We start from the raw sequence: 17,637 nt of genomic DNA on the forward strand, positions 1-17,637 counted from the left end.
TCGAGCTCTTTGGCATCAACTCGACTCGCCGTGTTTGGAGGAAGAGAAATGCTGACTATAACCCCGAGAACACCATCCCCACCGTCAAGCATGGAGGTGGAAACATTATGCTTTGGGGTGTTTCTCTGCTACGGGGACAGGACGACTTCACCGCATTGAAGGGAGGATGGACGGGGCCATGTACCGGGAAATGTTGGGCGACAACCTCCCTCCCTCAGCCAGGACACTGAAAATGGGACGTGGATGGGTCTTCCAGCACGACAATGACCCAAAACATACGGTCAAGGCAACAAAGGAGTGGCTCAAGAAGAAGCACATTAAGGTCATGGAGTGACCTAGCCAGTCTCCGGACCTTAACTCCATAGAAAATCTGTGGAGGGAGCTGAAGCTTCGAGTTGCCAAGCGACAGCCTCGAAACCTTAAGGATTTGGAGATGATCTGCAAAGAGGAGTGGACCAAAATCCCCCCTGAGATGTTCACAAACCTGGTGACCAACTACAAGAAACGTCTGACCTCTGTGCTTACCAACAACGGTTCTCCAAGTACTGAGTCATGTTTTGCTAGGGGATCAAATACTTATTCCCCACAATCAAATGCAAATCAATTTATAACTTTTATATGATGTGATTTTCTGGATTTTTTTTTTATATTCTGTCTCTCACTGTTAAAATAAACCATTAAAATATAGACCGTTCTTTTCTTTGACAGTGGGCAAACTTACAAAATCACCAAGGGATCAAATACTGATTTCCTCCACTGTATGTCTCAGGTGTGTCTCAGGTGTGTCTCAGGTGTGTCTCAGGTGTGTCTCAGGTGAGTCCCAGATGAGTCTCAGGTGTGTCTCAGGTGTGTCTCAGGTGTGTCTCAGGTGACTCTCAGATGTGTCTCAGATATGTCTCAGGTGTGTCTCAGGTGACCTTCAGGTGTGTCTCAGATGAGTCTCATGTTTGTCTCAGGTGAGTCTCAGGTGTGTCTTGTGTGTGTCAGGTGTGTCTTGTGTGTGTCAGGTGAGTCTCAGGTGTGTCTCAGATCTGTCTCAGGTGTGTCTCAGATGTGTCTCAGGTACCTGGCAGGTCCAGATGGAGGAGATGAGGTAGTCGCTGTCCTGGAAGACGTTAAAGATCTCGATGATGCCTCTGGAGTATCCGAACACGGAGATGCTGGCGTCGGAGACGGCGAGGTTAAAGGTCAGGTAGTCACTGGGCTGCAGGACGGCTCTCTGTCTGTAGAGGACGAAGAGGACGATGCTGTTTCCAAACCAGGACAACCACCCTGAATGCACCACGGAGACACACCGTCAGGTACACTGAGGACAGAGACACTGAGAGGACACTGAGAGGACACTGAGAGGACGGAGACACTGAGAGGACACATGGAGACAATGAGAGGACAGAGACACTGAGAGGACACACATACTGAGAGGGCACACACACTGAGAGGATAGAGACACTAAGAGGACACATGGAGACACTAAGAGGACACATGGAGACACTGAGAGGACACACACACTGAGAGGACACATGGAGACACTGAGAGGACACACACACTGAGAGGACACAGACACTGAGAGGACACATGGAGACACTGAGAGGACACACACACTGAGAGGACACACACACTGAGAGGGCACACACACTGAGAGGATAGAGACACTAAGAGGACACATGGAGACACTGAGAGGACACATGGAGACACTGAGAGGACACACACACACTGAGAGGACACATGAAGACACTGAGAGGACACATGGAGACACAGAGGACACACACACTGAGAGGACACACACACTGAGAAGACACATGGAGACACTGAGAGGACACACACTGAGAGGACACAGACACTGAGAGGACACAGACACTGAGAGGACACATGGAGACACTGAGATGACACAGACACTGAGAGGACACACACACTGAGAGGACACATGGAGACACTGAGAGGACACATGGAGACACTGAGAGGACACAGAGGACACACACACTGAGAGGACGAATGAAGACACTGAGAGGACACACACACTGAGAGGACACACACACACTGAGAGGACACAGACACTGAGATGACACATGGAGACACTGAGATGACACATGGAGACACTGAGAGGACACAGACACTGAGATGACACATGGAGACACTGAGAGGACACATGGAGACACTGAGAGGACACACACACACTGAGAGGACACATGGAGACACTAAGAGGACACATGGAGACACTGAGATGACACATGGAGACACTGAGAGGACACACACACACTGAGAGGACACATGGAGACACTAAGAGGACACATGGAGACACTGAGAGGACACAGAGGACACACACACTGAGAGGACACAGACACAGAGAGGACACAGACACTGAGAGGACACATGGAGACACTGAGAGGACACACACACACACACACACACACACTGAGAGGACGAATGAAGACACTGAGAAGACACACACACTGAGAGGACACATGGAGACACTGAGAGGACACAGACACTGAGAAGACACATGGAGACACTGAGATGACACAGACACTGAGATGACACATGGAGACACTGAGAGGACACACACACTGAGATGACACATGGAGACACTGAGAGGACACACACACACTGAGAGGACACATGGAGACACTAAGAGGACACATGGAGACACTGAGAGGACACACACACACACTGAGAGGACACACACACACTAAGAGGACACATGGAGACACTGAGAGGACACAGAGGACACACACACTGAGAGGACACAGACACAGAGAGGACACAGACACTGAGAGGACACATGGAGACACTAAGAGGACACACACACTGAGAGGACACATGGAGACACTGAGAGGACACATGGAGACACTGAGAGGACACACACACTGAGAGGACACATGGAGACACTAAGAGGACACATCATGACACTGAGAGGACACATGGAGACACTAAGAGGACACATCATGACACTGAGAGGACACAGACACTGAGAGGACACATGGAGACACTGAGAGGACACACACACTGAGAGGACACAGACACTGAGAGGACACATGCAGACACTGAGATGACACAGACACTGAGAGGATAGAGACACTGAGAGGACACAGACACTGAGAGGACACACACACTGAGAGGACACATGGAGACACTAAGAGGACACACACACTGAGAGGACACATGGAGACACTGAGAGGACACATGGAGACACTGAGAGGACACACACACTGAGAGGACACATGGAGACACTAAGAGGACACATCATGACACTGAGAGGACACATGGAGACACTAAGAGGACACATCATGACACTGAGAGGACACAGACACTGAGAGGACACATGGAGACACTGAGAGGACACACACACTGAGAGGACACAGACACTGAGAGGACACATGCAGACACTGAGAGGACACAGACACTGAGAAGACACATGGAGACACTGAGAGGACACACACACTGAGAGGACACAGACACTGAGAGGACACATGGAGACACTAAGAGGACACAGACACTGAGAGGACACATGGAGACACTGAGATGACACATGGAGACACTAAGAGGACACAGACACTGAGAGGACACATGGAGACACTGAGATGACACAGACACTGAGAGGACACACACACACTGAGAGGACACATGGAGACACTGAGAGGACACAGACACTGAGAGGACACATGGAGACACTGAGAGGACACAGAGGACACACACACTGAGAGGACACAGACACAGAGAGGACACAGACACTGAGAGGACACATGGAGACACTGAGAGGACACACACACACACACACACACCACACACACACACACACACACACACACACACACACACACTGAGAGGACGAATGAAGACACTGAGAGGACACACACACTGAGAGGACACATGGAGACACTGAGAGGACACACACACACTGAGAGGACACAGACACTGAAACGACACAAACACCGAGAGGACACTGACACTGAGATGACACAGACACTGAGAGGACACACACACTGAGAGGACACATGGAGACACTGAGAGGACACAGACACTGAGAGGACACATGGAGACACTGAGAGGACACATGGAGACACTGAGAGGACACAGACACTGAGAGGACACACACACTGAGAGGACACAGACACAGAGAGGACACAGACACTGAGAGGACACACACACACACTGAGAGGACACATGGAGACACTGAGAGGACACACACATTGAGAGGACACAGACACAGAGAGGACACATGGAGACACTGAGAGGACACACACACTGAGAGGACACACACACTGAGAGGACACATGGAGACACTGAGAGGACACATGGAGACACTGAGAGGACACACACACTGAGAGGACACATGGAGACACTGAGAGGACACACACACACACACACACACACACTGAGAGGATGAATGAAGACACTGAGAGGACACACACACTGAGAGGACACAGACACTGAGAGGACACATGAAGACACTGAGAGGACACAAACACCAAGAGGACACAGACACTGAGAGGACACATGGAGACATTGAGAGGACACACACACACACACACACTGAGAGGACACATGGAGACACTGAGAGGACACAAACACTGAGAGGACACATGGAGACATTGAGAGGACATTGAGAGGACACAGACACTGAGAGGACACATGGAGACACTGAGAGGACATTGAGAGGACACATGGAGACACTGAGAGGACAGAGACACTGAGAGGACACTGAGAGGACACTGAGAGGACACAGACACTGAGAGGACACATGGAGACACTGAGAGGACACTGAGAGGACACTGAGGGGACACATGGAGACATTGAGAGGACACATGGAGACATTGAGAGGACATTGAGAGGACACATGGAGACACTGGGAGGACAGAGACACTGAGAGGACACTGAGAGGACACAGACACTGAGAGGACACATGGAGACACTGAGAGGACACTGAGAGGACACAGACACTGAGAGGACACATGGAGACACTGAGAGGACACTGAGAGGACACATGGAGACATTGAGAGGACATTGAGAGGACACATGGAGACACTGAGAGGACAGAGACACTGAGAGGATACTGAGAGGACACAGACACTGAGAGGACACATGGAGACACTGAGAGGACACTGAGAGGACACAGACACTGAGAGGACACATGGAGACACTGAGAGGACACTGAGAGGACACTGAGAGGACACAGACACTGAGAGGACACATGGAGACACTGAGAGGACAGAGACACTGAGAGGACACTGAGAGGACACTGAGAGGACACTGAGAGGACACATGGAGACAGCACTACTAAACATGGGGATATTGGACGTCTTGTCTGTCTTCTTACATCTGGTGTCTCTCACCCACCCAGCAGCAGCAGGTAGACTCCGATGATGGTCTCTCCCTGGTCGGACAGAGGCGGGTCCCGCCCCCCCCCCAGAACCAGACCCAGGCTGTGGTTCCTCCAGGCTGCAGAGCTGAGGGACATGTTGCTGCTGAGACACTGAGCGTCTCTGAGGGACAACAGGAAGTCTCCCTGTCACTAATCTCAGGTAAATATAGACACCTGATCCGGTTCAGCTGGTTCAGCTGGTTCAGCTCAGCAGCAGGTGGTCTGGCACCAGACCAGAGCACCACAGGGACCAGGTCTGAGGTCAGAGGTCAGAGGTCAGAGCTTAGAGAGCAGGCCTCTGATTGGCTGATTAATCCATGATGTCATGAACACTGACTGTCCTCTGTTGACCTGACTCTATACACAAGTACTTCATACCTCTACTGTATATATATATATATATATATACCTCTACTGTATCTACTGTACTACACTCATCTAATTTTATATATATATATATATATATAATTGAACCCATGTGTGATAGAAGATGGTCCATGGTTACCATGATAACCGTGGTAACCATGGTAACCTGCTGGCCTCTTCTCTACAACGTGTTTGTAGTTCTTCCGGTCTGTAGTTCTTTGACCATATAAGGAGCGGCAGCGCCGTCAGAGGAAAGTAGTCCCTCCTGCGTGTCCCAATGAACACGGTGCCTTTTGGTATCACTGCGCTCAACGTGCTTTAACCTCACAGCTTTCCTACATCCGGTCCCGTAGAACAGGTGAGTGACCGGTGTCTGATCACCTGTGAGATGTTTTATAGAAGGAGAGTGAATATAGAGCCCAGAGGGTGGAGGACTATCTTCACACAGCGGATGGATATCAGCGGATGCTGCTCGTCATGTCCTTATATAGAGCGGAGTGATACGGGGGGCCGGGCCTCGTTACGGTTCAAAAACAACTTTAATCACTTTAATCACTTTAATCACTAGATGTTGATCAGATACTAATACTACTACTACTGTGTACTCTGTGTACTCCAGATGTTGATCAGATACTAATACTACTACTACTGTGTACTCTGTGTACTCCAGATGTTGATCAGTCAGCAGAGCAGCAGTCACCTGACGGAGCTGCAGGTCGTCAGTCTGTCCACCAATCAGAAGACGACTGACGGTCATGTGACCGTCTCTACTTCTGTTCATCATCAGAGGCTCCAGACAGGAAGTGACAGAAACATCTGAGATTTTCACAATAAACTTTTGGAATATGATCAGGATTAAAAATATCATCTTTTCTTTAGTTGTTCAGGTGAATGTAGTGATGAGATTTATATGAGATATATATATATGCTCTCATATACTGTGTTGAACCTTAAAAAAACACAAAGTACATTTTCAGTAGTCGGTTACAGTCACAGATAATATTTAATCAGATAAATCTACAGAAATCTTTCTACAGTTTACGGTCGTTTGCAGAATCACACCAGAAACTTCAATCAATATATATTATATTATTATATATTATATAAACACCAGAAGGATTAAAGCTCCATCAAAAACAGAAGCTGATCTCTATTCTATACTGTATAGAATAGAGATGTGTGTAGTGTATATAGTGTATAGAGTATATAGAGTATATATAGTATATAGAGTATATATAGTATATAGAGTATATATAGTATATATAGTATATAGTATATATAGAGTATATAGAGTATATAGAGTATATAGAGTATATATAGTATATAGAGTATATAGAGTATATATAGTATATAGTATATATAGAGTATAGAGAGTATATAGAGTATATATAGTATATAGTATATATAGAGTATATAGAGTATATATAGTATATAGAGTATATATAGTATATAGTATATATAGAGTATATAGAGTATATATAGTATATAGAGTATATAGAGTATATATAGTATATATTATATATAGAGTATATAGAGTATATATAGTATATAGAGTATATAGAGTATATATAGTATATAGAGTATATAGAGTATATATAGTATATAGTATATATAGAGTATATAGAGTATATAGAGTATATATAGAGTATATAGAGTATATAGTATATATAGAGTATATAGAGTATATATAGTATATAGTATATATAGAGTATAGAGAGTATATAGAGTATATATAGTATATAGTATATATAGAGTATATAGAGTATATAGAGTATATATAGTATATAGAGTATATATAGTATATAGTATATATAGAGTATATATAGTATATAGTATATATAGAGTATATAGAGTATATATAGTATATAGGGTATATATGGTATATAGAGTATATAGAGTATATATAGTATATATAGAGTATATAGAGTATATAGAGTATATAGTATATATAGAGTATATAGAGTATATATAGTATATAGTATATATAGAGTATATAGAGTATATATAGTATATAGAGTATATAGAGTATATATAGAGTATATAGAGTATATAGTATATATAGAGTATATAGAGTATATAGAGTATATATGGTATATAGAGTATATAGAGTATATATAGTATATAGTATATATAGAGTATATAGAGTATATAGTATATATAGAGTATATAGAGTATATATAGTATATAGTATATATAGAGTATATAGAGTATATATAGTATATAGTATATATAGAGTATATAGAGTATATAGAGTATATATAGTATATAGAGTATATAGATTATATATAGTATATAGTATATATAGAGTATATAGAGTATATAGAGTATATATAGTATATAGTATATATAGAGTATATAGAGTATATAGAGTATATATATTATATAGTATATATAGAGTATATAGAGTATATAGAGTATATATAGTATATAGTATATATAGAGTATATATAGTATATAGAGTATATATAGTATATAGAGTATATATAGTATATAGTATATATAGAGTATATAGAGTATATAGAGTATATATAGTATATAGAGTATATATAGTATATAGTATATATAGAGTATATAGAGTATATATAGTATATAGTATATATAGAGTATATAGAGTATATATAGTATATAGAGTATATAGAGTATATATAGAGTATATAGAGTATATAGAGTATATAGTATATATAGAGTATATAGAGTATATATAGTATATAGTATATATAGAGTATATAGAGTATATATAGTATATAGTATATATAGAGTATATAGAGTATATATAGTATATAGAGTATATAGAGTATATATAGTATATAGTATATATAGAGTATATAGAGTATATAGAGTATATATAGTATATAGAGTATATAGAGTATATATAGTATATAGTATATATAGAGTATATAGAGTATATAGAGTATATATAGTATATAGAGTATATATAGTATATAGTATATATAGAGTATATAGAGTATATAGAGTATATATAGTATATAGTATATATAGAGTATATAGAGTATATAGAGTATATATAGTATATAGAGTATATAGAGTATATATAGTATATAGTATATATAGAGTATATAGAGTATATAGAGTATATATAGTATATATAGAGTATATAGAGTATATATAGTATATAGAGTATATAGAGTATATATAGTATATAGAGTATATATAGTATATAGAGTATATAGAGTATTAGTAGTAAATTGATTTAGTTTTTTAAGAGTTGCTTGATCCAGTTAATGTAAAAGGTGTTCAAAGTATTATAATATATACATATATATATATATATATATATATATATATAAATATATATATATATATATATATGTATATATGTATGTGGATTATATGTTTTCATAACAGATGTTTTGATGTAATGGGTTTTATTTTTCTATAACAGAATGTAAAGTCTCTGATCTATAATGAATAGTTGTATTATCTCTATGCAGAGAGGGGGGGCATTATGGGAAGTAGGATGTACCGGTGACGTCATGACCTGAACGCGTCGCTTACAGGAGACGTCATGACCTGAACGCGTCGCTTACAGGAGACGTCATCGGCGCGACACGAGCGGCGGTCTTTCTTCCCCGTGTTCAGTGAGCGGTGTGTTAGCAGCTAGCAGCTAACAGGTCTACAGAGAGCAGCGCCCCGGGTCAGTGCGAGAGGCAGAGAGTTATAGTGTTATAGAGGTATAGAGGTTACAGAGGGTATAGAGGTTCAGGTCAGCAGAGCAGCAGCATGTCCGCCGCGGTTCCGCAGAGGAAGAGGATCCTCAGAGAGGAGGACATGACTAAAGTGGAGTTTGAGACCAGCGAGGAGGTTGATGTTACTCCAACCTTCGACACCATGGGGCTCCGGGAGGACCTGCTGAGAGGCATCTACGCTTACGGTAGGCCGGGGGGGGTTACCGGGTTAGCGTTAGGAGAGGCCGGGTTAGGGCTAGGAGAGGCCGGGGATGCGTTAGGAGAGGCCGGGGATGTGTTTACGAGAGGCCGGGGATGCGTTAGGAGAGGCCGGGGATCCGTGCGGCCTCCGGGGGTAGCGTTAGCTCAGCGTGCTAAAGCGAGCCGTTCTGAACCGGGCTGTGTTTAAACGGGTTAAATAGATTAAACTGGTTTTATTAAAGTTCTGGACATGAAGTTGATCTGAGATATTCAGAGATTCTGTTAATTTGTTCACGAGTTAGCTTTAGCTTCAGCATTAGCATTAGCTTTAGCTTTAGCATTAGCATTAGCTTTAGCATTATTGTTAGCTTTAGCATTAGCATTAGCTTTAGCATTAGTGTTAGCTTTAGCATTAGCATTAGCTTTAGCATTAGCCGCTAACTCTCCCTCCATCTCAGGTTGCTCCGCAGTTTACGTTAGTTTACCTCACTGTCGTAAAACCATAGAAACACATTCTATTCTCTCTGCTGTTGATAAATACACCCAGTACTGATCCAGATCCATCAGACTGATCCAGATCCATCAGACTGGTACTGATCCATCAGACTGGTACTGATCCAGATCCATCAGACTGGTACTGATCCATCAGACTGGTACTGATCCAGATCCATCAGACTGATCCAGATCCATCAGACTGATCCAGATCCATCAGACTGGTACTGATCCAGATCCATCAGACTGGTACTGATCCATCAGACTGGTACTGATCCAGATCCATCAGACTGGTACTGATCCATCAGACTGGTACTGATCCATCAGACTGGTACTGATCCAGATCCATCAGACTGGTACTGATCCAGATCCATCAGACTGATACTGATCCATCAGACTGGTACTGATCCAGATCCATCAGACTGATCCAGATCCATCAGACTGGTACTGATCCATCAGACTGGTACTGATCCAGATCCATCAGACTGATCCAGATCCATCAGACTGGTACTGATCCATCAGACTGGTACTGATCCAGATCCATCAGACTGATCCTGATCCATCAGACTGATCCTGATCCATCAGACTGGTACTGATCCAGCAGACTGGTACTGATCCAGCAGACTGGTACTGCAAATATCTAAATATTATAATACGTTCATCAGTAGGCCGTCGGTTCAGTCACCATGGTTCCTCATCTGTCATCATAACATTTATTTAAATAAGTCTTCATGCTACTTTAATCTACTTTAATCTACTTTATTCTTCTTTATTCTTCTTTATTCTACTTTATTCTACTTTAATTTACTTTAATCTTCTTTAATCTACTTTAATCTACTTTATTCTACTTTATTCTACTTTAATCTTCTTTATTCTACTTTATTCTACTTTAATCTACTTTATTCTACTTTATTCTACTTTATTCTTCTTTATTCTACTTTATTCTACTTTAATCTACTTTATTCTTCTTTATTCTACTTTATTCTACTTTAATTTTCTTTAATCTTCTTTAATCTACTTTATTCTACTTTAATCTACTTTATTCTACTTTAATCTACTTTAATCTTCTTTATTCTACTTTATTCTACTTTAATCTACTTTATTCTATTTTATTCTACTTTATTCTTCTTTATTCTACTTTATTCTACTTTAATCTACTTTAATCTTCTTTATTCTACTTTATTCTACTTTAATCTACTTTATTCTACTTTAATCTACTTTATTCTACTTTAATCTACTTTAATCTACTTTATTCTACTTTATTCTACTTTAATCTACTTTAATCTTCTTTATTCTACTTTAATCTACTTTATTCTACTTTATTCTACTTTAATTTACTTTAATCTTCTTTAATCTTCTTTAATCTACTTTATTCTACTTTATTCTACTTTATTCTACTTTATTCTTCTTTATTCTACTTTAATCTTCTTTATTCTACTTTATTCTACTTTAATCTACTTTATTCTACTTTATTCTACTTTAATTTACTTTAATCTTCTTTATTCTACTTTAATCTACTTTAATTTACTTTAATCTTCTTTAATTTACTTTAATCTTCTTTAATTTACTTTAATCTACTTTATTCTACTTTAATCTACTTTAATCTTCTTTATTCTACTTTATTCTACTTTAATCTACTTTAATTTACTTTAATATTCTTTAATCTTCTTTAATGTGACTTTAATCTTCTTTAATTTACTTTAATCTACTTTATTCTACTTTAATCTACTTTAATCTTCTTTATTCTACTTTATTCTACTTTAATCTACTTTAATTTACTTTAATCTTCTTTAATTTACTTTAATCTTCTTTATTCTACTTTAATCTACTTTAATTTACTTTAATCTTCTTTAATTTACTTTAATCTTCTTTAATTTACTTTAATCTACTTTATTCTACTTTAATCTACTTTAATCTTCTTTATTCTACTTTATTCTACTTTAATCTACTTTAATTTACTTTAATCTTCTTTAATTTACTTTAATCTTCTTTAATCTTCTTTAATCTTTAATTTACTTTAATCTTCTTTAATCTTCTTTAATGTGACTTTAATCTTCTTTAATTTACTTTAATCTTCTTTAATGTGACTTTGTTTGTTTTGTGTTTCAGGTTTTGAGAAGCCGTCAGCGATCCAGCAGAGAGCCATCAAACAGATCATTAAAGGCCGAGACGTCATCGCCCAGTAAGACTTGACCTCTAGTATACTAGTAGTACCACTACTAATACTAGTAGTAGTGGTACTACTACTACTACTACTAGTATTAGTAGTGGTACTACTACTAATACTAGTAGTAGTATTAGTAGTGGTACTACTAATACTAGTAGTACTACTACTAATACTAGTAGTACCACTACTAATACTAGTAGTAGTGGTACTACTACTACTAGTATTAGTAGTGGTACTACTACTAATACTAGTATTAGTAGTGGTACTACTAATACTAGTATTAGTAGTGGTACTACTAATACTAGTAGTAGTAGTACTACTAGTATTATTAGTGGTACTACTAATACTACTACTGTAGTGATCCCTGGTGGGCTGTAGTGATCCCTGGTGGTCTGTAGTTATCCCTGGTGGTCTGTAGTAATCCCTGGTGGTCTTCTGTAGTGATCCCTGGTGGTCTGTAGTGATCCCTGGTGGTCTGTAGTGATCCCTGGTGGTCTGTAGTGATCTCTGGTGGTCTGTAGTGATCCCTGGTGGTCTGTAGTGATCCCTGGTGGTCTGTAGTGATCCCTGGTGGTCTGTAGTGATCCCTGGTGGTCTGTAGTGATCTCTGGTGGTCTCTAACAGCTGGTCTCTGATCTGGTCTCCAGGTCTCAGTCTGGAACAGGAAAGACGGCGACCTTCTGTGTGTCGGTGCTGCAGTGTCTGGACATCCAGGTCAGTGTTCTGATGAACGGGTTCCACGTTCTGATGAACGGGTTCCACGTTCTGATGAACGGGTTCCACGTTCTCAATGTTTAATTATTGATCATCTCTAAAACCTTCTCCTTCACGTCATCGTTGTGAGATTAAAATGTGATGTCATCACGCTGTGATGCGTTTCCTGTCTGCAGGTGAGGGAGACCCAGGCTCTGATCCTCGCTCCAACCAGAGAGCTGGCTGGACAGATTCAGAAGGTAGCTCCGCCCACACCACCACACCCAGATGACTGCGTCCTGGTCTCTGATTGGCTCTGTCTGCGTCCTGGTCTCTGATTGGCTCTGTCTCCTGTGTGTTCAGGTGCTGCTGGCTCTGGGAGACTACATGAACGTCCAGTGTCACGCCTGCATCGGAGGGACCAACGTGGGCGAGGACATCAGGAAACTGGACTACGGTCAGCACGTGGTGGCAGGGACACCTGGACGAGTGTTTGGTGAGTGTCCACAGCAGTGGACCTGCTGGTCCCAGGCCTGCTGGTCCCAGGCCTGCTGGTCCCAGGCCTGCTGGTCCCAGACCTCTGCTGGTCCCAGACCCTATAGACCTATATAGACCTTGTAGTCCGCGTATTAATACAGTAACTCAGGTGGTGGTCGGCGTGCTCCCAGTCAGGAGTTCTGACAGGAAGCTCAGCGACGTGCTGCTGTGGACGCCACGTTAGTTCAGATCAGGAAGTCCCAAGAACACAAACTAAATGAGCGATGGATCCGCGCGGCTGTAGACTGGCTGTAGACTGGCTGTAGACTGGCTGTAGACTGGCTGTAGACTGGCTGTAGGCCAGCTGGTCTGTTCTGAGAGCTTAAATTACTGGTTTTATGAATGGAGTCCGGTGGCTCTGAAAAGAGTTCTATAACATGTTTAGTTCAGTTCTCTGTCCGTCCACATGATGAAATGAAAGCATATATAAACTGGGGAAAAAAGTTAGTAAACGTGTGTTTGGTGGATTATTTCTCTGTTGTTGCAATGCTAATGGTCATTGTATTGGACATGGTTGTACTAATGGTCATTGTATTGGACATGGTTGGACTAATGGTCATTGTATTGGACATGGTTGGACTAATGGTCATTGTATTGGACATGGTTGTACTAATGGTCATTGTATTGGACATGGTTGGACTAATGGTCATTGTATTGGACATGGTTGTACTAATGGTCATTGTATTGGACATGGTTGGACTAATGGTCATTGTATTGGACATGGTTGGACTAATGGTCATTGTATTGGACATGGTTGTACTAATGGTCATTGTATTTGACATGGTTGTGCTAATGGTCATTGTATTGGACATGGTTGGACTAATGGTCATTGTATTTGACATGGTTGGACTAATGGTCATTGTATTTGACATGGTTGGACTAATGGTCATTGTATTGGACATGGTTGGACTAATGGTCATTGTATTTGACATGGTTGTACTAATCGTCATTGTATTTGACATGGTTGTACTAATGGTCATTGTATTGGACATGGTTGGACTAATGGTCATTGTATTTGACATGGTTGGACTAATGGTCATTGTATTGGACATGGTTGTACTAATGGTCATTGTATTGGACATGGTTGGACTAATGGTCATTGTATTTGACATGGTTGGACTAATGGTCATTGTATTTGACATGGTTGGACTAATGGTCATTGTATTGGACATGGTTGTACTAATGGTCATTGTATTGGACATGGTTGGACTAATGGTCATTGTATTGGACATGGTTGGACTAATGGTCATTGTATTTGACATGGTTGGACTAATGGTCATTGTATTGGACATGGTTGGACTAATGGTCATTGTATTTGACATGGTTGGACTAATGGTCATTGTATTGGACATGGTTGGACTAATGGTCATTGTATTGGACATGGTTGGACTAATGGTCATTGTATTGGACATGGTTGGACTAATGGTCATTGTATTTGACATGGTTGGACTAATGGTCATTGTATTGGACATGGTTGGACTAATGGTCATTGTATTGGACATGGTTGGAAAGCCAGGAAGATGAAGTCTGTTGTTTTTCTACAGATATGATTCGTCGCAGGAGTCTGAGGACGAGAGCCATCAAGATGCTGGTTCTGGACGAAGCTGATGAGATGCTCAACAAAGGTGAGACTGAGCATGTGCAAGTGTGTCACCTGGATAAGGCTGTGATGTCACAGCGAGGTGGTACCACAGAACTGAACTCTGAGAAACAGAACAAAGTGACAGCTTGACCTCCTTGTTTTGAATAAAGACATGGAATACTGCGTCTAGTTGTAATAATACCGTCGAGTATTAAGAGTTTATTTACGGCACAGTGCAGAGAGACAGGAAACATGTCTGGACCAGGTGTGAAACCACCAGAAACATGTTTGACTGTGTTCTGGTTCACATGCTGAATACAGACACATACTATGTAGTCTGCAGTAGTCTGCAGTAGTCTGTAGTAGTCTGCAGTAGTAAGCAGCGGCTGTCATCGTCATCATCTTCATCATCGTCATCATCGTCATCATCATCATCAGTGTTATAGTTTAACTTTTCTGTTCAGGTTTTAAGGAGCAGATCTATGACGTGTACCGTTACCTGCCTCCGGCCACACAGGTGTGTCTGATCAGCGCCACGCTGCCTCACGAGATCCTGGAGATGACCAACAAGTTCATGACCGACCCCATCCGCATCCTGGTCAAACGGTCAGTCCACAAACACATCCAGCAAAGCATCCACATGATATCTAGTAAATATTGAACATAGAGATGTGGATAGAAGAGCTGCAGCAGCGTCTTCAGGTCAGGAATGAACTGTCTCGTCGGTCTCTCTCCCTCAGTGACGAGCTGACTCTGGAGGGAATCAAGCAGTTCTTCGTGGCCGTGGAGAGAGAGGAGTGGAAGTTCGACACACTGTGTGATCTGTACGACACTCTGACCATCACACAGGCCGTCATCTTCTGCAACACCAAGAGGAAGGTCTGCTGCTCTTCACCGATGCCGATACTCTCACACTTCTGCTCTGTTTACTTCACGGACTGAGAGGATCTCTGGTCAGGTGCTCTCAGTCCAGCCTGCAACAGCAAAGCCTTCTGGGAAGTTGAGTCTTTGTGTGTGTGTGTGTGTGTGTTTCAGGTGGACTGGCTGACTGAGAAGATGAGAGAGGCCAACTTCACGGTGTCGTCGATGCACGGAGACATGCCTCAGAAAGAGAGGGAGTCCATCATGAAGGAGTTCAGATCAGGAGCCAGGTAACCTTCACCTTAAAGAGTGGTCGGTGGTTCGATCCCCGTAACGTGACGGATCGGTGACCCGGAGTAAACGTCACCGATGGGTGACCCGGAGTAAACGTGACCGATCGGTGACCCGGAGTAAACGTCACCGATCGGTGACCCGGAGTAAACGTGACCGATCTGTGACCCGGAGTAAACGTGACCGATGGGTGACCCGGAGTAAACGTGACCGATGGGTGACCCGGAGTCAACGTGACCGATGGGTGACCCGGAGTCAACGTGCCAGTCATGTTTGTGTGTTATATGATTACGGTGAAGGGTTAACGTGGTTTAAATTGTGTTTTCAGTCGTGTGTTGATCTCGACGGATGTTTGGGCTCGAGGTTTAGACGTTCCTCAAGTTTCTCTGATCATCAACTACGACCTGCCCAACAACAGAGAGCTTTACATCCACAGGTACGTATATACGCCCCCCCAGGGGGCGGGGCCAGCAGGGGGCGGGTATCTGATTGATATAAATATAAATCAAGGGGGTTATTATTGAATTCATCGTTGAAACAAGCATCCTAGTTTCTGCTCCAGCGTGCCTTCCTTTCTAAAAATGACCTCTGACCTCTGACCTCCTCCAGGATTGGTCGGTCCGGTCGTTATGGTCGTAAGGGCGTGGCCATCAACTTTGTGAAGAACGATGACATCAGGATCCTGCGCGACATCGAGCAGTACTACTCCACCCAGATCGACGAAATGCCCATGAACGGTACGAGTCTCCCCCCCGCTGTCACATGTTCAGTCTCGGCCAATCGGGATGAGGCTGAGTCTGTGATGTCACACAGGATAAATATATCCACTGCTGTGATTGGCTGCTGCCACGGTGACATGTTTCTGTTTCCTTCCTTCTCTGCAGTGGCCGATCTGATCTAACGTGGATGACATCACATTGGAGCCCCGCCCCTCTGACTTCCTGTTTACTTCCTGTCTTTGTTTTTTATTTTTTTACTAGTTTTAGAGCTTCATGAGACTTCGTTAAGACTTTGGTTCTGTAAATAAAGATGTTTGATTCCACGCTGGTTTGTTCAACTCCTTCTTTCTTTAACCTCACTGACGTCATTTATATGGATTATATATATATAGATCTATATCTATATATATAGATATAGATCTATATAGATATAGATCTATATCTATATAGATCTATATCTATATATCCCCCCTTTCTTCCCCATTCTGATGCTCGGTTTGAACTTCAGCAAGTCGTCTTAGATGACGTAATGCATTGAGTTGCTGCCATGTGATTGGCTGATTAGCTATTTGTGTTAACAAGCAATTGAACAGGTGTGCCTAATAAAGTGGCCGGTGAGTGTATATGTATGTGTGTGTGTGTGTGTATGTATATATATATATATATATATATAATACATGGTT

General features: G+C 41.7%; 2 protein-coding genes across 10 annotated transcripts; one reads left to right on the forward strand and one right to left on the reverse strand.

The window, feature by feature from the left end:
* Window positions 1-753: 753 nt before the first annotated feature.
* LOC119484456 (opsin-5-like) lies at window positions 754-5,519 on the reverse strand. Of its 2 annotated transcripts, none has more exons than XR_005206015.1 (2): window positions 5,315-5,519; window positions 754-1,272 (listed from the first exon to the last, which is right to left on the reverse strand). XR_005206015.1 is itself a non-coding variant. In XM_037763268.1 (2 exons), the coding sequence occupies exons 1-2, from the start codon at window positions 5,453-5,455 to the stop codon at window positions 1,037-1,039; spliced, it is 357 nt and encodes a 118-aa protein (XP_037619196.1). In that variant the 5' UTR covers window positions 5,456-5,519; the 3' UTR covers window positions 754-1,036. The 2 variants fall into 2 exon arrangements, 1 of the variants encoding a protein (XP_037619196.1); XM_037763268.1 differs by having other exon boundaries at window positions 5,335-5,519.
* Window positions 5,337-17,277, forward strand: eif4a3 (eukaryotic translation initiation factor 4A3). Of its 8 annotated transcripts, none has more exons than XM_037763265.1 (14): window positions 5,337-5,347; window positions 5,571-5,576; window positions 9,455-9,617; window positions 12,214-12,286; window positions 12,919-12,985; window positions 13,162-13,224; window positions 13,328-13,460; window positions 15,046-15,126; window positions 15,548-15,689; window positions 15,824-15,962; window positions 16,119-16,234; window positions 16,564-16,671; window positions 16,845-16,972; window positions 17,120-17,277. In XM_037763265.1, the coding sequence occupies exons 3-14, from the start codon at window positions 9,467-9,469 to the stop codon at window positions 17,134-17,136; spliced, it is 1,218 nt and encodes a 405-aa protein (XP_037619193.1). In that variant the 5' UTR covers window positions 5,337-5,347; window positions 5,571-5,576; window positions 9,455-9,466; the 3' UTR covers window positions 17,137-17,277. The 8 variants fall into 8 exon arrangements, with proteins under 8 accessions (XP_037619193.1, XP_037619194.1, XP_037619195.1 ...); XM_037763266.1 differs by having other exon boundaries at window positions 5,342-5,347; window positions 5,566-5,576; window positions 9,450-9,617; XM_037763267.1 differs by having other exon boundaries at window positions 5,342-5,347; window positions 5,566-5,576.
* Window positions 17,278-17,637: the final 360 nt, after the last annotated feature.

Source organism: Sebastes umbrosus, unplaced genomic scaffold, assembly GCF_015220745.1.
Source record: "Sebastes umbrosus isolate fSebUmb1 unplaced genomic scaffold, fSebUmb1.pri scaffold_72_arrow_ctg1, whole genome shotgun sequence".
NCBI lineage: Eukaryota > Metazoa > Chordata > Actinopteri > Perciformes > Sebastidae > Sebastes > Sebastes umbrosus.